General features: G+C 52.2%; 1 protein-coding gene across 2 annotated transcripts in view; it reads left to right on the top strand.

Annotated features, from left to right (window-relative positions):
• PRMT8 (protein arginine methyltransferase 8) overlaps window positions 1–24,019 on the top strand; it is a 76,918-nt gene that overhangs the window by 21,518 nt on the left and 31,381 nt on the right. For both annotated transcript variants that reach the window (XM_064478938.1, XM_064478937.1), the window contains exons 2-3: window positions 11,385–11,570; window positions 22,637–22,792. In XM_064478938.1, coding sequence (XP_064335008.1) covers window positions 11,385–11,570; window positions 22,637–22,792 — 342 coding nt within the window. The remainder of the gene's footprint in view (window positions 1–11,384; window positions 11,571–22,636; window positions 22,793–24,019) is intronic.

The following is a 24,019-nucleotide window of genomic DNA, read 5'->3' on the forward strand; positions in this document are numbered from 1 at the left end:
ATCTGTAAGTTTACAGTTTTTGTGGAAAATTTCAACCACCATTCCAATATTTCTTTAAATATTTTTCCATTTCCCCTTCCTTTGGGTACTGCAATCCCATGTGGACCAAGCCACTTGAAGTCATCCCACAGCTCACTGTTGCTCTGTTTAACTTTTGTTTTTTTCGGTCTTTTTCTCTTTGTGTTTTATTTTGGGTAGTTTTTATTGCTTGTGTCAATCTTTTCTTCTGTGATGTCTAACCTGCTGTTAACCTAACCCAGTGTATTTTTAAAATCATATATAGCTTTTATCTCTGGAAGTTCAGTTTGTCATTTTTCTATCTTCCATGTCTCCACTTAATACACTTAATGTTTCCTCAAGCTTCTTAGACATATGAAATACAGTAACAGTTCTATAGACCTTGTCTGCTAATTCCATTGTCTGTATCCTCTCTGGGTTGGCTTGGCGTTCACTACCTCATTTTAGGTAGTCCTTTTCTCACTTCTTTGGCAAGCCTGATAATTTATGAGTGTATGCTAGACATTGTGTAATCCAGACCTTATCAGGTACTGGATACTTTTTGAATATTTTTGTACTTCTAAACTTTGCTCTGGGATGCAGTTAAATTCCTCGGAGGGTTTAACCCTGTCGGTCTTGCTTTTCAGCTTTGTTTGGGGGGATCACAGCGATCTTTAGTCTAGAGCTAATTTTACACCACTGAGGGAAACAGAACCTCTTCTGAGTATTCATGACTTCCGAGGTTTTCCACGCTGGCTTGGGGGGCCGTGAGCCCCTCCTGGCCCTGTGTGAGTATCATAAAGAGGTCCCTTTATTTTGTCAGTAGTTATTTTCCTGGCTGCAGGTAGTTTCTTCACATGCATGACTTGATCGATCTCAGCTGAAGACTTGAGGGGCTCTCCCTCCAGATCTGCAAAGCCCCGTCTCTGGAGAGTCTGTTACCAGCTCTCTGCCTGTCAGAGCTGCCATACTGCCCTGATTCCCACCTCTGTCTCTTCCACCAAGGGAGGGTCCTCCTCTGCCTGGGTTCCTGGTCCCTGTGACAGCTCAGATGTACCAGGCAGAAAGCTGGGCCATCGTAGGGTTTACCCTGTCTTCTTGTCATCCTTCAGGGATGTGGTTTTTCGTTGCCTGATGCTCAGTGTCTTGAAAACTGTTATTTCTTATATTTTGTCCAGCTTTTGAACTGGTCATCGGAATTGCCTGGGAGGGCTTTGAAAATGCAGATTCCTGGGACATGTCATTGGCTAAATTGAGGCCAGCTTTGGAGTAGACGCAGGTGTTACTGGGTGGCTGACTTGATTCCCTTTCCAGCTGGAACGTTGGTATTTTCAGTGCATACTTGCCTTGGAATCTCTGATTACCGGGGTCACTCACTTCTGCTAAGAATGTGGGTGGAAATATTTATTTGGAGCAAATGGGTTTCCTAGAACTGGATAGAAGGTGTCTGGAGGAGCCCGTGGAAACCAGGTGAGGCTCTGGTTTAAGCTGCTGTGGCTTTGGTCTTGGCCACTGACTTGTGATTTTCTTTCTGACTTGCGACATGACTCTATGGCCCATTTTCCTCCAGCCGTTGGCTTATTGGACAGATGATGAAGCAGAGACTGTGAGGGGCCAGCTCAGGGTCCTGACCAGCCATGCTGTGTGGGCTAAGCCAGCCAGCCAGCTTCTCTGAACCTCGGCACCTCTATCTGCAGTTCTGGCCTTGCACTTGGGTGTGAAGAGATTGGAAAGGTGTCTACAAACACACTTGAATCTGTACTTGAAGGCACTCGTAGTCTATCTGGGTGGGATTATGGGGGTCAGTAAATGCATTCTGTATTCGCAAGATATTTTCTTCTCCTAGAAATCCCGGGAGACAAGACGCTTCTCGGTAAAGACATTTGAAGCACCGTTGAACCCTCCAAAGCATGTTGAGTATTATTTGGATTCTGATGATTATTCTTCTCAGTTTTATCTTCCTTCCTGCCACCTGCCCACCCTCTCCAGGGGAATGAAGTTTCTCTGATTGCGCGGTGGGAAGCAGCCTCCTTCGCTCCACTTGCATAGTGTATTTATGAAGGGCAACACTGACCCAGCTGAAGTGTCAGGATACTGGAATCGATGGATCTTTGTTGGGCCCCAGATCTGGGCCAAGTGCTAACGGGGAAGCAGTGACACATACATCCGGTTACTGGCCAGAAGGAATTTACTTCTTGGTGGTAGAAGAAGCACCTACAGTTGTTAGACAATTTGCACGAGACCATTTGCCAACAAAACAGGACAGAACGTAACTAGTAGCTTCGGACCAGCAGATGCCACTGGGATCCAGAACTGGAGCAAGAGAGACCAGGTGTCAGGGGCTGGGGAAAATGACTGACCTCGGTGGCCGTGTTCCTAAAGATAGCAATTGTCTAAGTCTCAGAAAGCCGCGGGGAAAAGGGGCAGATTGGTGCTCAGGGAGTGGACAGTGTGGACGGTGAGGACCGGGGTCAGGCAGGCAGCAGAACAGAGCACGAAGGGCAGCCAAAGCCACTGTGTCCAGTGCCAGAGATGGGCCCAGGGGGCATCCCGAAATAGCACCGGAGCGTGGAGTCAGATGGCCGGAGCTGGAAGTCTCGTGCTTCTGTACCACACTGTAGAATTTCCTCTGAATGCTTACACCCTCGGCATCTTCAGTCATCACAGAGGCTGGTGGAAGAGGCAGGACATATAATTATTGTCATTTGACAGAAGAGGAAACCGAGGGTCAAAAAGGTTCAGTGGCTTTTGCACAGTGACCTGAATAGGGGAAGAGAAAGCCAAGAGCAGAACCCACAGGCACCCCGTCTGTGCGACCTTTGTCTGAGACCCTCTGCACCCATGATGACCCTGGCCAGGGGAAGAGTCATCTGCCCAGCTCAGGCCCCACAGGGACGATGTGACACAAATCTGGGACCAAGGCCTAGTCCCCCTCGGGGTGGGGTGCAGGTGGGAGAGGAGACTGGCTGTCTTTCTGCACTTCTGTCTGTAAAGCAAAGCAGACAGGTTCTTGGTGATGTCCTTCAAATCAAAGCAGAGAGAGGCTCCTGTTGCCCTGGGTGGGCTTGGGGAGGGAGGGCCGCACGGGAAGCCTGCTTTTTAAGTCCATTAAGGAGGAAGAACCAGGAGCCAAGCAGCCAATTAACCTGACATCTCTTGCTGCCAAAATATCTGAGGATAGAAGAAGAGAATTTAATATGTGGAGGCTTGGGAGAAAAGTGACTAATAGCTGGAAAACAGCCCCAGTTTACTTAAGAAATAGGTCAGGCCCAACAAACCCCATAGATTCCTTCCCCGCAGTCACGGATCCGAGACAGAAGGAGCGCCGTGTGGCTGCGGAGCCGGCTTGACTGTGGGACCACAAGGACACAGCCAGGGCCGTGGGAGGCACCACGACACAGTGCTGGGTGGCCGAGGACGGCCCTTGAGGTTGAGCCTCACTGTGACTCTGGCCATGTTGGCAAGTTAGGGACTGGCCCAAGGTCACCCAGCCTGAAGGTGGCAGAGCTCACACCCAACCCCAGTCCGTTTGCTTGGAGAGCCAAGGGGCTCTCTGGAACCTGTAGCAGCCCCTCCTTCAGATGTCCTTGGCTCGGCTTGTCTGTCATCTGGGAATCACCGTGGCACCAAGGCAGAGCCAGGCTGGCCTCTGAGGGCTGCATCAGGAGTCACGGAGGATGGAGAAGGCAGGGAGCTGCCCCCAGCCCCGCCTGGACCAGAGTTTCACGGGTGGCACTGGGAGGGCTGGTTCAACATGCAGCTTGGTGGGCCTCGCCCTCACGGGGTGGGATTCTCTTGGTCTGGGGTGGGGCCTGACACCATCCCCAGGGTGACTGACCCAGGTTGTCATAAACACTGTCCTCCATCAGAGTCCTCAGATGGTTTCCCTCAGAACATTAGCTTCTGGAGATGTTTATAGCTCCCTCAGGGAGAAGGATGCCACAGCTATTAAATTGGTAGCACCAGACACTCTCATTCTCTCTTGGAGAATCACGATTTAGCAAATTAAAGGCTTAAAAGTATTGCAATTAAGAAATCTCTTTACATTTTGTGGTATAGACACAATCAAACCATTACATTGTATGCCTTAAACTTACACAATGATAGCTGTCAATCATATCTCAATAAAGCTGGGAAAGAAATCTCTTTAGCTTTTTGGCCCAAACTCACTTGGCCACAGAACCCCTTCTTCCAGGGGTGTCTGTTCTGTGGGAAACAATGTGGAAGGATGCAAGGTGCCAGAGTTAGAGTCAGGGACGCTGTACGACAGAAAGATGCCAGCTGGTGACAGCAGCTGCCACTCTGTGACATACATCAGTGTCTGGCCTCGCCCCAGGGGCACTGAGAGAGTGTCTGTGTCTTTAAAAAGCCAACTCTAGGGAGGGGGAGGAGGGTGACTGTTGACAGACGAAAAAGCCAGGGGGCCGTGTTCGGCTTGCAGGACGAGCAGCATCTGGCCCTTCTCCCTGTCCCCGAGGTGTGCAGGCTTCGGATCCAGGGTGACGAACAGTGATGTAGGTCCTGGCATTTGCTACAGCCCCGTGCTCCCTTCTGGGGAGGGACATGACTTTGCTGGGACCCATCTTTCAGCCCAGGTGACAGGAAACACGGGTGCAGGAGAGAGGAGAGCAGGATGGAACCACAGCCATCTTGGGCCGAAGGCAGACACGAAAACTGTGTGTCTGGTGTGACCGTGGGGACAGGAGAGGCCCAGGTGCCCGACGCAGCACACACCTGCCTCGCTGCTGCCTGACGCCCACTGCCAGGGTGGCCCCCTTCCAGCTGAGCTCTGGTCCCTCCACAAAGGCAGACAGATAGTGCTAGAAGAGCTAGCTCCAGGCGACTACCGACTCCATGGACCGCGTCTAGCTCACGGTCCTGGGAGCAGGCACGGAGGGGAGGAAAGTGTGGTGAGGGTCTGAGGGTGACCCCGGGCCAGGTGGGAGGCAGCTGGGAAGAAAGACGTGGGGAGACCCGGCTGGGGGCCCCCTGCTCCCACGCCCTCCTCTGTCTGCTTCCCTTGCGGTGGCCCCAACCCCTGGCTTTCCCTTTCTGTCCCTCCACGAGGCCTCAGGCTGCTGCTGAGGACAGAAGATGCAGGTTAGAAAAAGCTCTCTTGACATTTGGAGACAGAGCAGAATTTGGCTCCCCCAGCGGAGTCTTTTGTCCTCGGGAAAAATCGTTTGTACAGCTTGGGCTGGTGCCATGAGAGCCATTTATAGCCCGATGGGCTTGGGGTGGCTTCAGCTGCCTGGTGCAGAAAGCACTGTCCTCTCTCTGCCCTCGGCCACCTGCCTCCCTCTCGTGTCTCCTTCACCTCTGCTCCCTCCTTAAAGCCTTGTCCTCTTCTTCCTGTCCCTCCCCCTGTTATCTTGGAGGGTCCAGTTCTAGATTTGCCTGCGTGATCCTGGACCCACTCCCTTCCTTACATGGGCTCAGCCTCTCCTCCAAACTGGAGCCCCCTGTCCGCTCCATTTGAACTCAGTCACCTTGGAGAGGTGCCTACTGGTGCCAGCCTGCCTCAAGGCATTGACCTCTGTTTCCATGCTGCCTTTGACCCTCTTTCTCCCCTCCAGGGCTGGGCTTCCTGCCTGGGGCTCTGCACCTGCTCCTGATCACTGGGCCTGGCTCTTAGCAGAAGCTCAGTGAAGCTTGGTGGGACTGAACTGGCCCAACTGCAGTATCAGAGTTAAGAGCCATCAGACAGATACCGGTTCACATCTTGGCTCTGTTACTTGCTAGCTCTGGGCTCAGGAATTGACTGAATTTTTTGAGCTTCAGTTTCCTCTTCTATAAATTTCAGTACTTCATTGAGTTATTATGAGCATTTTATGAGATGATATTTGTAAAGTGTTTAGCACAGGGCCTGGTGCACAGTGGGCCCTCAGGCATTGTTAAGGATCATCCCCATCATCACCACCATTATTATTACCACCATCATTATCACCACCACCTTCACTATCATCACCATCATCATCATCACCACCATCATCATCCTCACCATCACCTCCATCATCACCATCACCGTCATCATCACAATAACAAGGACAGTCTGCCGGTGACAGTTGCCTGTGCTGGGCACTGTGAAGGGCTTCTCACCCAGTCTTCCTCATATTCGTCTCACTCACTCCTACCAGCCCTGTGAAATGAGAGTCAGTGGTCTAGCTTTAAAGCTCAGGGACAGAAGGTGGAGTTGCCCAAGTTCATCACCACCATCACCACTGTTACAACCACCACCACCATCATTAGCACCATCACCATCATCATTGTCATCGTCCTCATCATCTATCCTCCTTTCCAGGTGGAGGTGGGGTTAGGTAAAAAATGCTGTCCCTGAATCCTGTCTGTGGAAATCCCACCCACCCTATGAGGACCAGCTGGACATCACCTCTCCAGGAAGCATCCTCTGGTCTCCAGCTCTGGTGCCTCACAGCCCTTTATCTCATCTCAGCATTTAGGGGCTGGGCCCTTTCCCAGCTGTGGAACGGGGTGGACTGAGAAGATCGCAGGTGAGGGGCTGGGGAGAAACACTGCGAAGAAGCCCTGGGAGAAGCCAGGCCTGGGGGCAGGTCGCAGCGTCCGAAGAGTCCTGGTCAGCAGTTGGCTCTAAGAATAGAAGACAAGTCACAAATCCTATCAGCAGAAGGTGACTTTGAGTGGATCAGGAGAGCAGGCAGCCCTGGGAGACCTTCCACAAGAGCCCTGGGCCCTGGGGAGGAGGAGGGGAGGGCAGGGCCGGGCCTGCTCTACCTATGGGGCCAGCCAGTGTCCCCCCCTGGCCATGGCGGCTGCATGGAAATGGTTACTGGAAGCACCAGGCCCTGGGCCACCATCCCCTCTTTGTCCCCGTGACCTGTGGTCATGGTGGCAGCCCCTGAGCCCATCTAGCCTTTGCCTTTGATGCAGTCCGTGGTACGTGGTGGGCGCTCTGCAAGTCGGCTCTGGGGCGACAGTCTCAGAGGGCCCCGTGGAAGTAGCCTTAGACTCAGAGTTAAATGGAGCTCGGGGTGTGGGAGGCCCCTGTGACCCTGACCAGGCAAGAGCCTGGGCCAGCTGGGGCTTTTTCCCTCCTCAGTGTGTTTAGGTGGAGTCGCGTTTGGGGGCAGCTTCACCCACACAGCCTTAGGGGTGACGGCACAGCTCCCCGAACACAGCATCCTCTGGCTATGTGGGCCGGATGGAGGCTGTCTTTGTTTTTGGTGCCTTTGCCTGGAGTACAAAGCTTGGGTCACACGTCCTCAGAGGAGGGGCCGACACGGAAGCAGAGGCGTGAGGACGCGTCGTCCCAAGCCTCTCTCCCTGGGTCCCCGGTGCTTCCAGGGTACTGGGAGGAGGATGCTTCCTGCTTCTCTGCCGGCCCCATCCTCACCCCCTCCAGCCCCTTCCCTGGGCGGCCCCACCAAGTGAACCCCTAGGCCCCACTCAGGGCAGATGGCCTCCTAATCCAGAGTGCCATCCTTGGCTTCCCATCTGAGGCCTGGGGTCACATCTGCTTTTCTTTTCCAATATTATTACATTTGGCTGTTTACAGAAGTAGCACTTGTTAACGGCATATATTTAAAAAAAAAAAAAAAAAGAAACAGGCACAAGGAAGGAAAGAATGAACTGGTCACTGCCCAACTCCCCACGACGACTGAGTCCCAGCTCCCATCGCCTCCAGTTTCGGCGCCCTCCCCGAGCCTCCCCTCTTCCCACAGGCATGAAGCTTCTGTTCTCAAAATGCGATCGTGCTGTCGGCTCTTCTCCCACTGGTTCTCCTCAATGCCCAGTTTGTCACGACCGTATTTCTGTGCTATTAAGCACTCGCCTGCAACACTTGAAACGGCTGTTTTCACTCCAGCGTGGACGCACTGTGGTTTGCACAATCAGTGCTGTTTCGTGGAACCCCCGGGTGGACTCGCGTTTCCTGCCGCAAAGAACAGTGCTGTCATGGAAGTCTCACAGCCGCGTGTCGATGATCAGCCACGATTCTTTCTTTAGGATAAATTCCAAAAGCTGGGGTTGCTAAAGGTTTGTGTTTTTTCACACCTTTAATGCACTTTGTCAAACTCTCTTGCCAAGAAGCCTGCCGAGGAGTATAGGAAGGTACCGATTTTTCTGCATTTCTACAAATGCAGTTTTAGGGTTTTTTTTTGGAGGGGGCGGGTGGGAAGGGCACAGGAGAAGGGAGCTGAGCTTATTTGCTTTTTAGAAGTTGCAGCCTATTTTGTTTTCATTTGCATTTACCTGATTTCTAGAGAGGTTAATCGTAGTGTGTTAATTTGTGTTTATTCTCACGTGAATTGACCACCCAGTCCTTTTTCCAGTGTTACGCTGGTGATGTTCCTCTTGTTCTGGTTGGTTGAGGACACTCACCTTTGTCTGCCGTGTATGTTAGAGGCATGCTCTCAGCTGGCCATCGACCTTTCCGTCTTGCTCGTGATGCTCACCGCCTGGGACGGCATCCATGCCTGTCTGCCAGGCACCTTTTCTCGGATGACTCAGTGACACTCCCAGCTTCACACATCTGAACTGAAATGCGCTGTCCCATGCCCTCCCAACCCGACCCCGCTCTTCCTGCTGACTTGCTTATTTCTGCTAATGTCACCACCAGTTCCTAGTCACCTGGGCTTGAGATGTGGAAGTCTCCTTGACTCCGATTTATCTCCTCCCCTCCGTTTCGTCCATGGCCAGCTCTGGTAGGTTCCTCCTCTGTGATTTCTTCGGCTGGCGGCCCCTCTGACACAGTGGCGGCTCAGTGGCTCATTATCTCTTGCCTGGGCTCCGAAACTAGCCGCGGAGTTTCGTGCCTTGTGCCCCACCCAGTCCTAACCCCCGACTCTTCCCTCCTCCCTGCCCCTCCTGCAGGCTGCCACCGCGTCCGTCCTCCTGAAGCAGTGCTCACACGGAGAACTCGCTGGTTACAAACCGCCCACAGCTCTCCATCATCATGTATTTAATTACAGCCTCTTCGCCTGGCCGTAATTTCCTTCCTGCCGAATGTCCCACTACCCGGGGCAAGTTCCCCAAAAAGCTCACTGCTTTCCCACCCTTTTCTTTTTGCTGAGGCCACGCCCTCCTGGACCTCCCTCCCACCACGCCCAACCACCAAAATCCACGGAGAAGATGCCCTCCTCCCCTGCTGCCCGCCACCCCGAGCTTCTCCGACTCTTTAAGTGGAAGTGACTTCTCCCCCGTTGGGAACACCGGACCAATTTGCTTGACTTCCCTCATCAAACAAATCTTTCTCCATCATCCAGTGGAGCCTCCAAGGTCTCCTGCTCCCACTGGAGAGAGTGCTGCGGTGGCACCACTCCTGCAGGACCACCCAGCGCTCGCCGTGGCCGACGCTCGGCAGGTGTTTGTGGGATGAAAAGCGCCAGCCCATGTAGTGATGCTGGGGGTCACGGGCCCCCTGCCAGCTGGCAGGCAGAGCACAAGTCCCCTCTGCCGGGGGCTTAGCTGACAGCTTTCAGCACCAGGACCTGGCCACGTCTTTGTCCCCGTGACTTGTGGTCCCCAAGTCCACCCACCTTTGCCCTGTGATGCAATGCATGGTATGGGGTGGGCACTTTGTAAGTTGGCTGTCGGGGAGAGAGTCTCAGGGGACCTCATGGAAGGAACCTTGGACTCAGAGTTGAACAGAGATTGGTGTGCAGGAGGTCCCTGTGACCTTGACCAGGCAAGAGCCTGGGCCAGCTGGGACTATTTCTCTCCTTAATGTATTTAAATGGAGTCAAGATTGGGGTCAGCTTCATGCACAGAGCCTCCTCCAGCTTTAGAGGTGACTCTGCAGCCAGCTCGGGAGCGTGCAATGGACACGGTCTATTTTTAGCCTCCCAGAGACCGTGACCAACATCCCAAGCGGGGGGTGGGCACACCTGCTGCATTCTGATGAGGCAGCCGGGTTGCTTCTGCTGCCAGGCAGCCCGGGATCGCGCCGACCTGAAATCTGATGTTGCTAAACTGGGAAGTCTGCTTATTTCCCAGAGGCGGTAGCCTAGATACACCGGGAAAATGGGACCATCACCCTCCCGCCTCTCCAGCTGGGACTCAGGGCCGCTTGGGGCTGTGCCCACAGCACGGTGGGGGGGATGGACTCACTCGGATGTCTTGATCTTGCTCTGCCCTGGAACCTCCCTGTTTCGCTTGCTGGAACGCAGCTAGTAAGTCTGTGTTGGCCCAGCTCACAGATGGGAAAACTGAGGCGTGGAGTAGGGACAGGTTAACGTACTCTGAACAGAACTGCCAGCGACAGTAATAGTGATAACAGAGCGCACACTATATGCCAGCAAGTGTTCTAAACTCTTTACACACATTAACTCGTCACTTAAATTAGATGTGAGAATTCTGCCCCCTGGGAGGCCTTCGCTGCGCCGAGCATGTCTGCGTTCCTCGCACTTCACTGCCAGGACTGACTTCTCCGGACAGAGCTGTGCTTCCGCAGCGAAGCCCGAACCTCTGAGCTTGCGTCTCGCCCTCCGCCGTCCCCTCCGCCCGTGGACCGGGGGCCGGTCAGTGCCGGGCAGCGGGTGGGGTGTGGAGCAGGGCTGGCTGGCGGAGTTGGGGACCCAAGAAGGGCAGTACCTGGGAGGGCATTGCCAGGAGGCCAGCACATTCACAGTTCAGAGGAAATGTCTGCCGAAGTTCAGAGTAAAACTGTGAACCAGAAACCACGGGGGGCAAGACACAGGTGTGACAAGCCAGAACTCGAGAGCCCTGCCTTTGGGGGGGTCCAAGTGCTGCCCGTGGGGTGGAGAGAAGCCTCGGGAGGCTGGGGGGGGGGTCCTGCTCTTCCTAAGAACGCAGGTACCACTCATTTTAGGTTAACACACACCCGCTGTGCGCTGCGCCCTTTTCTAATTGCGTTACAGACTCCAGCTTGTCCAAGCCTCTAGGAGATGGGGACCATTTTATTCCCATTTTAGAGCTGGGGAGGTGAGCACCAAGAGGTGACTAACCTTGTCCCAGGTTGAGTGGCAGGGCTGGGATTCACGTTTCGAGGTGAGGGCTCTGGAATCCACGCTCCAGCTGCTCTGCTATGTGATGCTGTGTAATGTCAGGGCATCTTCCCCTGGACTGAGTGCTTAGATGTGCCTCTAAAGGAAGGCAGTATTGTCCCCATTTAACAGATATGCAAAGTGAGGCCCAGATCGGCCGGGGCCACCCACACCTAGGAGGTGGAACTGGGTTAAATTCAGGTTGGTTTGGCTCCTGAGTCACACGCCACCATCTCTCATGGCACAGCCATTGGGGTGACGGCCAGAAGGCTTGGGGGCACCGCCCCCACTGAGCCGCGGCTGCCGTGGTTGATTGGAGCATGGCTCGAGGAGGTGGGGGTGGATGGGGTGTCAGAGGCAGGACCTCGGGTCTGCGGTTCTCACCAGGCCCCCTTCTCGCCCCTGCAGGTGAGCAGCCCCCCCTCCCAGCCCCCGCAGCCCGTCGTCCCCGCCAAGCCCGTGCAGTGTGTCCACCACGTGTCCTCCCAGCCCAGCTGCCCGGGCCGGGGCAAGATGTCCAAGCTGCTGAACCCGGAGGAGATGACCTCGAGGGATTACTACTTCGACTCCTACGCCCACTTCGGGATCCACGAGGTAAGGCGTCCTGAGCTGGGGCCAGCGGGGCAGCTCAGAACGGCTGCGGCGGCCTCGTATCCTGAGGCTGCGTGAGGTGTCTCCACTGTCGTTAAGTGAGTTCCCCCCTTGGCTCGAGGCCCCTGGCCCTGTCTCCATCCCCTGGGCCCCCCAGCAGGGGTCAGGCCAGGCCTAGAGCTGGTGAGCAGGTGAATGTGTGTGTCGAGGTGTCTCTCAGCTGGAGAGCAAGGGATGTTTCCAGCGTCCTTGTTTTATGGTCCAGCCCTCCGACCCCTTCCTGACTCTGGGCCTCGGGGAGCCAGGAGGACTGGACGTCCTTGGTCCTTGCTACAGGAGCTCGGTGTTTGAAGCTAGGGTCTTGTGGCCCAGAAAACCTTCTGGCATCTTGATGTTCAGTCTTTGGGCAGGCATGAGTCTGTAGGGTCGTCCTGGACCCATGAGTGCCTCCAGGGAAGAATCCACAGGCTTCCTTGGGAACCTGGTCCTGCCTGACATCCTGATTGATTCTCAGGAAATTCTCATGTCTAAATGCTGTCTTATTCCGCAGCAGGGAAGATTGATGCTGGCTGCAGAGCAGAGCGCAGCTTCCTAACAAGAGGCTTCCTGGCTGCAGCGGGGGCAGGGCAGAACTTCCCCCTCCCTCCCCAAACCTGTCCAGCACTTTCCCACCCCAAATAAACTACTGACCTTAGCCGCGAGCTTAGTCAGGGCCGGCTGCTCTTCTAAGCACATTATCCGTGTCATTTCATTGAATCCCTCAAGAACTCTATGAAGAAAGCATTTCTATTGTTCCCTTACAGTATGAAGAAATAGTGAAAAAGGAACAAAGACTTGCTTGCTATGCAAATGCATTTTCAAAGTAAGTCTCTAAGCTCCCCTTCCAATTAGATGCTTCTGTAAGCCCTTCCTGTAACGAAACAGTGATTCTGCTGTTGACAGAAGGGTGTTTAATAAGTAATAGGCAGCTTTTTTTTTTTTTTGAGAGCCTCCTCCACGCTGTGTTGTTTCCAGCATTTTCTGTCATTGATTCATTTATTCCTCAGGTCAGCCCGTGAGGTCGGCATCGTTATTCGTCCCCGTTACACAGATTCATCCTGCCAGATTCCTTTGCTTACAAGGTCACGGGCTGATAATAGCAGAGCCAGACGTGCAACCTCCACGTTGTGGGCCTGGGAGCCCGCATTCCTAACCTCCAGGCCGTGTGGCCTTTTGAACAGGCCTTTCTTCCTTTCTGGAAACTTCGGCTTTGTTCCTGCTGGTGCCTTTGCAATTTCCCACGGAGGCGGAGAGGGGAGGGGTCTCGTTCTCTAAAGACCGGTCTCTGTAGAAGAGCGTTAGGTCTGGAGCCTGCAGGGTGGGGGCTGGGCCCTGCGCTTATTTCTGGGGTCTGGCCCCGGGGGACCTTGGGCAGGTGAGCCTGCAGCTCCTGGACGTCCCCAGTGGGGTAGGGTTGGGATGGTGCACGGAGCCCCGTCCTAGGCCTGTGAGAGGCTCTGGGAGGCCGGAAGGAGGCCTTCGAGCGCTTCCCTTCTGAAGACCCTGCCTCTGATTAAAGGTCACGTCTTCCATGTGACAATTTCTAACAGCCCTGTGCCTCTGGGCACTTGTCTCAGGGCAGGTTCCTGGGAGGAGACAGCAATTCCAGGGGTCCCAAAATGCCCCCCTGGGGCTTGCCTGAAACCCCTGGTTCGGGGCCAGCTGAGGTCTCCCCGCCCCAGTCTTCAGTCTCCACTCCCCACGGGGCCTCCTCCCGGTCCCTCTCCGACCCCTCCCGTGGGCACACTCTGGCACAAAGATGTGCTCTCTGGCGCCGTTATATCTCTGTGGTTCCTTCTGGACGTGGTTCCCTGGCCTCTGACCCAGGCACTCGGCACTCGGTTTGTACAGGTTTATTGACACAGTGGCTGCTCTCATCACTCAGGTGCTGCCTGGTCCCCTCCACGGCCGGGCATCCACTGGGAGAAGACCTCCCGGGTCACCAAGTACACATACTATATATAGCACCAGGTTCCCTCCACGTCATGTGTTGATGGAAAGATCGAACCTCTTCACAAACAGACACAAACATGGTGCTGACTGCGCTGATGAACTTGGAGTAAAGGATCTGCAGGTCCTACAGAACATTGCTTTCCTTAGTAACCTGTCCTCGAATGGTTTTACCAGCCCTTCACACTGGGAAGTACTTCTGATTACCTGGCTTAAATCCTTCCTGCTGCTGCCACCGAGGACCGTCTCTAGACCCTGGCTTCTGGGGAGAAGCCTAGGTGTGTAACGCAGGGGCAGCTAGTAGTCTGAGGTTTTCCTCCAGCCTGCCGGGTCTCCGAGGTCATCTGGGGTGAGGGGGGACACGTGGGGGGACTCCTACTGTTGCTCTTTGCCAGGAGGGCCTGTTTCTCTCTCATGATTAAATGTCAGGCATCTCCTCTCCACGCCAGACGGCCTTTGCCTCCTTGGTCTGGACAAGACCCACATCTCACCATCCCATCCAGAGCAGTGCTGGCTGTTTGGCAGCCTTCTTCCATCATTAACAAGACCCTCACACGGGCGGCCGGCGGCACCGCCAGCTCGCTGACTAATCGCGAGCAGTGAGTGTTTAGGAGACACGGTGCGGGATGGATTGGGTTTGATTAGTCTGTAAATACAAAGGAGAAGTGCCGAGGGTGTGTGTGGCAGGGGGCACTGTTGGGGGCTGGAGGGCACAACAGGAGGTGATGCCGGACACTTCTGTTCTTGCGTGGCCCCATCCAGAGATGACTCCGTGCTCAGCCTCCGGAGGATGAGGGCCGGGGGGAGGAGGACTATGCATTCCGTCCCAGGGCTTCCCTGAGAAGGGTGAACTCCTGACCAGAAGCAGTAGTGACAGATATGTCCTTGTGAACAGAGGGAAGGGGCCGGGCTCCTGGCCTCCGAGATCCCAGTTCTGAATTCTCAGCATCTTTGACAGTCAGCCCTGGGAGGCGGGCCTCCGCTGTCAGAAGGGTCAACCCCAACGGGGCCGTGTTCTCAGCCCCCAGCCCTGGGCACTGAGCCCACTCCCAGCCAGCTCTCCTCCTTTGACAATCTTGCTGCAGGTTCTTTTGAAACAGATTCTCCAGGGCCTCCTTTCCCAGCGATTGGTCAGCGTGCTGCCGTGTGGTCCGTGGCTGGGAGGTGACGCCCCCCACAGCCGGGGTGGGAAGTGCTTTCACGGAAGAGCGGCAGGCTCCTGAATGAAACGTCCGGAGACGTCTCTGGGCTGTTCTCTCCCAGGGGTGATTAAAGCAGGGGAGCAGAAGCTCGGGGAGACAGCCTTTTCCTCAACAGGCCGAGTAGGGGAAGCCTTGCTAAGTCACAACTTCTCTCCCCCCAGAACTTGTGCCTTTGGACCAAACTCCTGTTGTCTGGAGCCTTAAGGATGGGAAGAAGGGGCAGAGATGACAAAAGACAGTGAATTGAAGGGGGGCACTTGGAGGGTCCCCATAGCAACAGTAGGATTTGCAGAGGTACTGGGCCAGTCCAATTCCATCAGGAAAGGCAGGTGGACTTTTAACTATGGGTATAAGCAAGAGGTTTCTGAACCTTTGTTGTTACTTTGCCTCCATTCCCTGCTCACCCTCAACAGTTTCCTCACATGGATGAAAAGGGTCGCAGTTTTCACGAGGAGCCAGAGCTAACACCTTCCTAACGCTTCATGTATTTAATCATCACAACAAGTCGGTGAAGTAGGTGATCCTGTTACCCAGTCTCCAGATGAGGCCACTGAGACGTGGAAGGCTGAATGACGGTCTGGGTCGGAGCTATGGTTTGACTGCGGGAGTTCTGGCTCCCCGTTTGTAGGGCACCGACGACACACCCCACCCCGTGCCTGGCTCTGGGGATACCATCGCACTGTCTTGTGGTCTCACAGTTTTGAGGCCTTGTCCTTTTGATGTCGAGCAGTCTTGTAGTGTTTGGTCCCAGAGAGATCCTGCAGGGAGAAGCCTGAGCTCCCTTGCGAAGCGTTTAGAGTCAGAAGTGAACTCAGTCTAACCACACCCTCACCTTATTCAGCTTCTAACGGGACCCAAGATACGAGCCCTGGGGCAGCATACGTCCTGGTTGGACTGAAAAGCAAACAGAAATTCCTTTGGCCCCTGTGGTTGAAATCCAAGGTCCTGTTGGAGGAGTTACAATCACAGCTCCATCCTAAACGCACTCCACTCCCGATTGCGTTACACCGGCCAGCCCGTCCCTGAGTGGCCTAGCAAAAGAAGGCACAGTCCCTCTCAGATGAGCAACAACAAACTAACTTCAGCGACTGCGGTTCCTCAGACACCACCCATGGAAAATGAAAATGACAGGACATGCGAAGAAATGGGAGACTCTGGTCCACAGTCAAGAGAAAAGTCCGTCAGTAGAAGCAGGTCTGCAGACAACCCAGTGGTAGAAATCATTGAATTAAGATTTTTAAATCATTGTAATAATTATAATTGGTAAATATTTCCAGGAGGAGATGGAAATAATGGGTGAAGCTGAACTCCTACAGCTGAAAAACACGATGTCTAAACCAAGCACTCACTGGGTGGCATGAGTAACAGCCAGGACACATAGGAGAGAATACCTATGGGTACGGAGACAGAGAAGTAGAAACCACTGAGACTGAAGAGTAGAGAGAAAAACTCTGCACAGGTGGACAGAGCCTCAGTGACTTGTGGGACAGAAGCTAATGGTAAAGCTTGTGAGCATGGCGTTCCGGAGGACGAGAGAAGCAACGGGACAGAACAAAATGTTTGAATATAGAGGGATCGTGTCTAAAACTGACTAGGAAGAAAAAAAAAAGCCCAGCAACCCTCTGAATTAATTTGCTCAAACAGTGAAGCCGCCTCTGAAACAGTCACCTGCACTGGAGCCACCAGCTGACTATATTCATGGCAATCAGCCGTCATCCTTCAAGGTCCGTCGATCCTCTGCACGGGCCAGACAGGCAAATTGAATGAAAATGTGGGTCTCCTGGGTTAGTGCCAGTTCAGAGCCAGTGTCCAGTACTATAGGACGTGTCCAAGGACATTCTCTGGGCGGAAGGAAGATGATAACTGTTGGAACCTAGACCCATGTCAAGAATGAATTGATCTGGAAAAGCTGACTCCATGCGTAAGCGTGAGAGACTTTGCCCCGTTATTTAAATCTCTTTAAACAATCATTGACTGTTTAAAAAATAGTGACAGTGTCTTGCAGGATTTATAACGCAGGTGGGACTGAAATGTGTGGCAGCAGGGCCACGAAGGCCAGGAAGGGAGGAAGGGAAACACACTGTTGTGGGAGTCCTGTGGTGCGTATGAGCTGCTGCCATGCCACCTGAAGGCAGCCGTTCCCTCTGCTAAGCTCTGACCGGTGGAGGCAAGCACCCCAGAGTTCTTTCCTCGCGCACTTCTCTCTCACAGCCTTGGGACAGGGCTGTTCTCTGGTGCTGGTGCGCGGGTCTCGCGTAACGAGTGTGCTTCGACATTCCGACCTCCTTACGCCTTTGGGGACCTTCCTCTTCAGCACGCCAAGGAAGTTCCGGCATTTCCACCTCATCGAGTGCAGACTGACTGTGGGTCCAATCACCCGCACCAACCGGAGGTGGACCAGTGAACCCACAATCTGTGCTCAGGGAGCCTGTGTCAGGGCGCCTGGCCCAGCCCGACTTTGTGTTCCTGCCATCTTGAGCCCTCGCCCTGACTCCTGTTCCCCAGAGTTGAGTCTCTGGACGTTGGAAACACCGCGCAGTTGCTTTGGCGTGTGTCACACCTGCTCACGACGCACTCGTGGTAGCTCGGTCTTGGGATCTGCTCGGAGTCAGATCTAGCTGTAGGGCTCATGGGGGCAGGACCTGGGAAGCGTTAGTGGTGCCTCGCAGGCAACTACCTACCTCACAGGACCCCAGTGTGATGCTTCAGGAAGAGGAAAGCTAACTTTCTTGGGCGGGGGCAGAAGGTGCTTCTGCTGGCAAAGAAGGCTCTGTGATTTAGGGACTTGAGGCCCCAGCTTCATCAGAATCTGCCCATATGTCCCCATTCCAATTTTCAGGACCCTATTCTCTCCCAATAGATGACTCAACTTTAACAAAAGGGGTCCTGCAAGGATGGGAATTCAACTTGTGTTGTAATTCAGGCAGGATTTGACTTTGGATTTGGTTTCTGGAAATCTTGGCCTTGCAAGAAAATAAGATTTTTTCCCTTTCTTTTCCTCCTTCTTCTTCTGCTTTTTTTTTTTTTTTTCCCATTTCTTTTCCTCCTCAAAAGTCATAGGATCTTTCAGGTGCTATAGGAAGACCTTGAGCTGGGAGTTTAAATCCCTGAGCTCATCATTTGCTTTCTCTAAGTTTTCTAGCATGATTAGCATCAGCCAGCCAGCCAGCCCACCCATTATATTCCTGATTTTGACTGAAGTGCTCTAAGGTAGCAAATACTTGGTTACCTGGAGTCTCGGCTTCAGTAGGTACTTCATCCCAGGTGTCTGAAGCTCAGACTCGAGCAACTCTTCTGCTGTTTCATGCTGCTGAGCAGCAGCGCCCTCTTCACCAGCGGCAACAGGGTCATTAGTGCCTTTCACTCTAATCAGAGCAGAGACCTAATTCCAGAAAACTCAGAACCAATTCAGAGGATCCATCCTTAGATTATGTTCCTCAGGAGCTATTCTTGGTACCAAATTTTGTACCAGTCGGGGCTCAACCATGGAAGCAGATTCAGTAGGAGATAGATACATAATATATATAAAATTCATTGCAGGATTGCAGGGCATTGGCTTATACCGTTGTGTACGGCTGTTGTCCCCGTGTCTGATACTGGAGCTTGAAGGGCAGCACAGGTAATCAGGAAAGGACTATGAATGCAAAACAAGGGGAGATCAGGAGTAGCTGGAACCCCTAAGCACGAGCTTGACCCTGTGAGGACAGGCTGAAACATGTCCATTCTGTTGCCTTTGACCTTGGTGGCGAGCGTATCCTACAGAGGCTGGAGTGTCTCACCTTGGAGTTAAACAAACACGCACGCACGTGCACACACACACACACACCCCTGGCTCAGGAGTCTGAGAAGCTGAGGGCAAAGGTGGAGGAATTGCAGGTCCAGCGGCTGCGTCATGCCAGCGAGGTGAATCCATGCGTCAGTGGTGACAGATGTGCACTACAGAACGGTTCCTGCTTCCGTCGTGACTTTTGAATCTCCTGACTCCCTTGTGACCCACCCTAACTGGAAGCGTAGGAGAAAGAGAAGTCTGGAAGGTGTGTCTCCGCCTGGCGAGGGGCCATGTTACAAAGCCATCGCACATGTGTGCACAGAGCTTCACAAACAGGAAGCAGCATCCACAGAACCAGAGGGAGAAAAATGCAACTCCCCCGGCCAGGGGTTCCTTACTGTTTCTCTCTCGGTAATTGATAGAACAGATACACAAACAAGTCAGCAAGCATGTAGAAAGCCTGAACAACACAAGCAACCCAACCTAGTAGGCGTTTACAGGACACTGGCTCCCCAGAGAGCAGACTGCGCGTTCTTCTCAAGTGCACATTGAAACGCTCACTGAGACGGATCGTATGCGGGGCCGAAAATGAATCTCAGTAAGTTTCAAAAGAGGAAAATCACACAGGGGACTTTTTTTTTTGTCATCAGTCGAATGGATTTAGAAACCAAAAAACAGTAACTTACCTAGAAAAATTTCCAAATATTTGGAAATTAAGCAGCACTGAGAACAAGGTCAGAGGAGAAATCACAAGAGAGATTAGAAAATATTCCAAACTGCATGACAGTGAAAGCAAAACGCTGTGGACTTAGTATCTGCGCCCCCGAGACTCGTGTGTTGAAACCCCAGCTCCCCGTGTGACGGTGTCGAAGCTGAGGCTTCAGGGAGGGACTTAGCTCATGAGGGTGGAGCCTCGTGAATGGGATTAATGCCGTTATGAGAGGCCTTGCTTCCATGCCTGCTCTCCAGCAAGAATACAAGGAGAAGACGGCCACATGCAGACCAGGCCGCAGGTCCTCACCGGACACCGGGTCTGCTGGCACCTTGACCTTGGACTTCGCAGCATCCAGCCTGTCAGAAATAAATGTTTGTTGTGTAAGTCATCCAGGCTACAGTGATTTGTTACAGCAGCCTGAACTAAGACACACAACGCGTGGGCATTTGTGGAGTGTAGTTTAAACAACCTTCGGAGGGCAATGTACAGCTGTAAGCTTCCATGAGACAAAAAGGAAGGTACAAAACCAGTGACCAGAGCTCCCAGCTTACACAGCTAGAGACAGAAGAGCAAACGCAGCCTAAGTTTAAGGAAGGAAGTAATAAAGGGGAGACCAGAAGTCAATGAAGTAGCAATCAGACGTTAGAGGAACCCACTGAGCCGAAAGTTGTTGTTTGAACAGTAATTAAGTTGAAAACATTTAGCTAAATTGATCAAGAAAGAAAACAGAGAAAACACAAATTATAATATCATAAATGAAGGCGAGGACGTTATTACAGATCATAGAGACACGCCACAGGTGACTAGAGGATATTATGACAATGTCAACACCCGTATATTTGACATTTCAACTGAAGTGAATAAATCCCTTCGCAAAGTATGTCAAGGCTGATGTAAGTATACATAGAAAACCTAAAAGAGCCGTCTAGTAAATAAATTAAATTCGTACTTAAAATTTTTCCCACAAAAAGAACTCCAGACCCGGATGGTTTTATTGGTGAATTTTACTAAACTTAAAAAAAAAAAAAATCCAACTTCATGCAAACTTTTTCAGAAGATACACAAGGAGCGAACACGTCCTAATCTGTGTGGTGAACCCGGCAGAACTTTGATTACCAGAGGAAGTATGAGAAAATCACAGGTCAGTGTCCCCCATCAATGTAGATGGAAAAATCTGCAACAAAATACTTGCAAATAAAACCAAGCGCTGTTATAAAGGATAATACGTCATGACAGAGTGCTGGGCCGACATTTGACACCAGGCTATGGAGTTCAACACATTAACAGAACAGAAGAGAAGAGCTGTGCACAATTTCAAGAAATGTATAAAAAGCACGTGACAGAATTCAACACCAATTTATGATAAAAGCTCTTAGCAAATTAGAAACAGAAGAGACCTTTTTCAACCTGTTATAAGACGTTCACGGAAGGCTCACAGCTGAAGTCATACTGGTGACAGTTACATATCATTGGAGCAAAGGGAAGGTGGCAATTCCCTTCTCATCTATTCTGTGTTTTGCTGCTGCTAGTCCTCGCCAGTGCAATAAAGCGGGGGGGGGGGGGGGGAACAAGAAATAAAAAACACATAGACAGGAAAAAAAGAAATACGTTGTCTTCATTTACAAGTGATAAGATTGTTTTCAAAGAAAAATAAAGGAATCTACAGATAAATCTTACTAGAATTCATATGTGAGGTGAGCAAGGCCGCAGAATAGAAGATTGCTGTGTATACACTAACATGAAACAATTGGAAAATGAAATTTTAAACATATCCTATCCAGGACTGTGAAGTATCATAAAATCAAATAATTAAGAATACATCTAAAGAAAGAAATACAAGACCTCTATATTGAAATCTATGAAACATTTTTCAGAGAGAAATTAAACAAGACCTAACTAAATGGAGAGTGGTTTCACCGACTGAAAGACTCAATATTACTAAGATGTCAGTTCTCCCCAAATTGATCTATAGATTCAGTGTAATTTCAATCAACTCCAGGAGGTTATTCTGTATGAATTAACAAGCTGGTTTTAAAATGTGGTTGGAAACGCAATGGATCCAGAAAAACGGAAGTAATCTTGTAAAAGAACTAAGCTGGAGGACTCGCAGCCCTTTATTTCAAAGTTAATATAAAGCTACAGTAGCCAAGTGACAGTTGAATCGATACGTGAATGAAACGGTTCACAGAGGCCACCCACACACAGCCAATTGATTTTCTGACAAAAGTGGCAAGTTAATTCAATGGGGAAAACGCTATTCTATCCAGCAAATGGCGCTTGGACCATCAATTTGTGTGAAAAAGTGAACTCACCCCCCTAACTTACACCATATACAAAAATTAGTTTGACATGAATCAGAGACCTAAAAGTAAGAAGCTTTGAGTAGAAGCAGCCAGACACGAAAGTGTACATACTGTGCGATTCCATGTAAATGAAGTGCTAGGAATGGCAGATGGGAGCTTTGGTGATAGAAATTAGGTCGTTGTTTGTCGGGAGTGGGCATGAGGATTACCTGCACGTGCGCGTGGAACGCTTTCTGGAATGACGGAAATATTCTGTATGTTGTGTACGGTGTTGGTTACACAGGTGTACGTTAGTCAAAACTTATATAATTAACCATGTGTTTAAAATCTGTGCTTTCTTTTCTTGATTTTTCTTGATGGAGACTGAACCCAGGACCTCATGCATACTGAGCGTGCGCTCTACCACTGAGCTATACCCATGTGCTTCTTATTGTATGCAAGTTATATTTTTAAAAATTATACTGAAATTACACTAAAGAAGTCCAGTTTTATTGATGACTAGTTAGAGTGTTTGCTGATGGCTTGAATGGATGAAGATCCCTGCGTCACCACCATACGCACGTTAATCATGTTCTCCTTGGTTTGGAGATGGTCGTAATGGGTAATCTAGTCCTTCCTTATCCCAAAGCACCTAAATATTAGTGGCTAGAGAAACATGTTTTCTATTCCTAAATACAAGCAAACAAAAAAAGTGCACACACAAAAAGCCTCCTTTAATAACCTGTTTAATGACAGATCTCTCACCATGGCAGAAAGTTCTGCTTTGCATCTAAATTAAATCTCTCATGCTGTGTTTGTACCCATCCTTTTGGTTTCTGATAAACTGGAGCTTTCCCAGCTGTGGGCATGAGTTTCTCCTTGGATAGTAAAGCAATCTTTCTTGGGCAGCGTTTTAGGGCTGGAGTTGTGTGTGCTGATGCGGGGAGCTCTGGTCCAGCTGCCCGGCTGTACGGTTCCTGGGCTCTGCCTCATGACCCTGCCGAGGTCCCTGAGGAACTGGGGCGGGGGGTGGCCCTGGGCCCGTGATTTTGCGGGTGTGCTCCCAGGCGCCCTGCACACACTGGCTCAGCCTTGCCTTTCCTTCTGGACAGGAGATGCTGAAGGACGAGGTGCGGACGCTCACGTACCGGAACTCCATGTACCACAACAAGCATGTGTTCAAGGACAAGGTGGTGCTGGACGTCGGAAGTGGCACCGGGATCCTCTCCATGTTTGCTGCCAAAGCGGGGGCCAAGAAGGTGTTCGGGGTGAGCGCACCACTCCCTGCCTCCGCCGGCCCCCGCAGAGCCGGCCCTTCCTGGGAGTACGCGCCCTGGGCCCCTCCTGGCTGGGGTCGCGCTCTCCGCTGTCCGGGAGGAAGCCAGGTGTGGCTCTCGGGAGGCGGGCATGTGCCCTGGCTCCCTGTCACCTGGGCACAGCTCCCAGCCTTGCGCTGCCAACAGCTGACGTTCGTGGAGGACTTTTGACTTTTTGAAACCTGTTCTGGTGTCATCATTGCCTTAGAGTCCTTAGTCCCACTGTGGGCTTGAGAGGCAGGGCAGGGTGGCTACGCTGGTGAGCTCGGGTTAGAATCTCTGCTCCTCCACCCTTGAGATGTGTGACTGTGGATAGTTTGCTTTTCTGCACCTTGGTTTCCCCATCTATAAAATGGGCATAATGATAGTACCTTGCTCGTGGGGTGATTGTGGGGAGTGAATGAGTCTAATACATAAGCCAAGTGCTTAGAACAGTGCCTGACGTAAGTCAAATGTTCGGTTTTAATACAGTTGGAGCCCAGGGACACAACAAGATACTCTTCCTCTGTTCTTTAAAGGCAAGTTGGTAGACTGAAATTCTGCTGACCCGGCTGCTGCAGCTTCTCCAGCTGGAGGTGGTGGAGGCTGACCTCCAGAGAAGGCCCCACAGTGTAGCTGCATGCAGCCTGACAACTGGGGGGGTGGGAGGAGGGGAGGGTGCTGGGAGGGTCCGGAGCCGGGGAGAAACTGAGAAGGAAGAGCTCTGAGCTGCAGGCTGACATTTGAAAAATGCAGCGGCTCAGGGGCTGGAAAGTGGAGATTCATCCTGATCAAAATTCACGGCGCACTGCGGTCAACACAGGATGCGCACAGGGCCCCCAGTGCCGAGGCCCGTGGGGGCTTTCGGTGGGCCTTCAGTCTCTGTGCACTTGGCTGGGTTGTCCTACAGCCTGTCCTAAGACCACCCCTGCCGGATCCTGGCTGATCAGAACCCTCCGTATCCCCATGGCTCCCCACCTCAGTGCTGGGCCCTAGGCCCCCAGCAGGACGGCAGTCCTGCTCCGTGCCTGAGCGCCTGACCTGACACTGCGCTTGGCTGGAGAGGGTCTCCGGGACACGTGGGCTGTCCTCAGGGCACCTCGGGTGTGGCCTTGACCGGGACAGCTGAGGTGCACGTTGAGGGTATGGGGCCAGCGCAGATGTCCACGGTCAAGGCCTTCTTCACCAGGACTACCCCTC

The sequence above is a fragment of the Camelus dromedarius genome, chromosome 25 (assembly GCF_036321535.1).
Source record: "Camelus dromedarius isolate mCamDro1 chromosome 25, mCamDro1.pat, whole genome shotgun sequence".
Lineage (NCBI taxonomy): Eukaryota > Metazoa > Chordata > Mammalia > Artiodactyla > Camelidae > Camelus > Camelus dromedarius.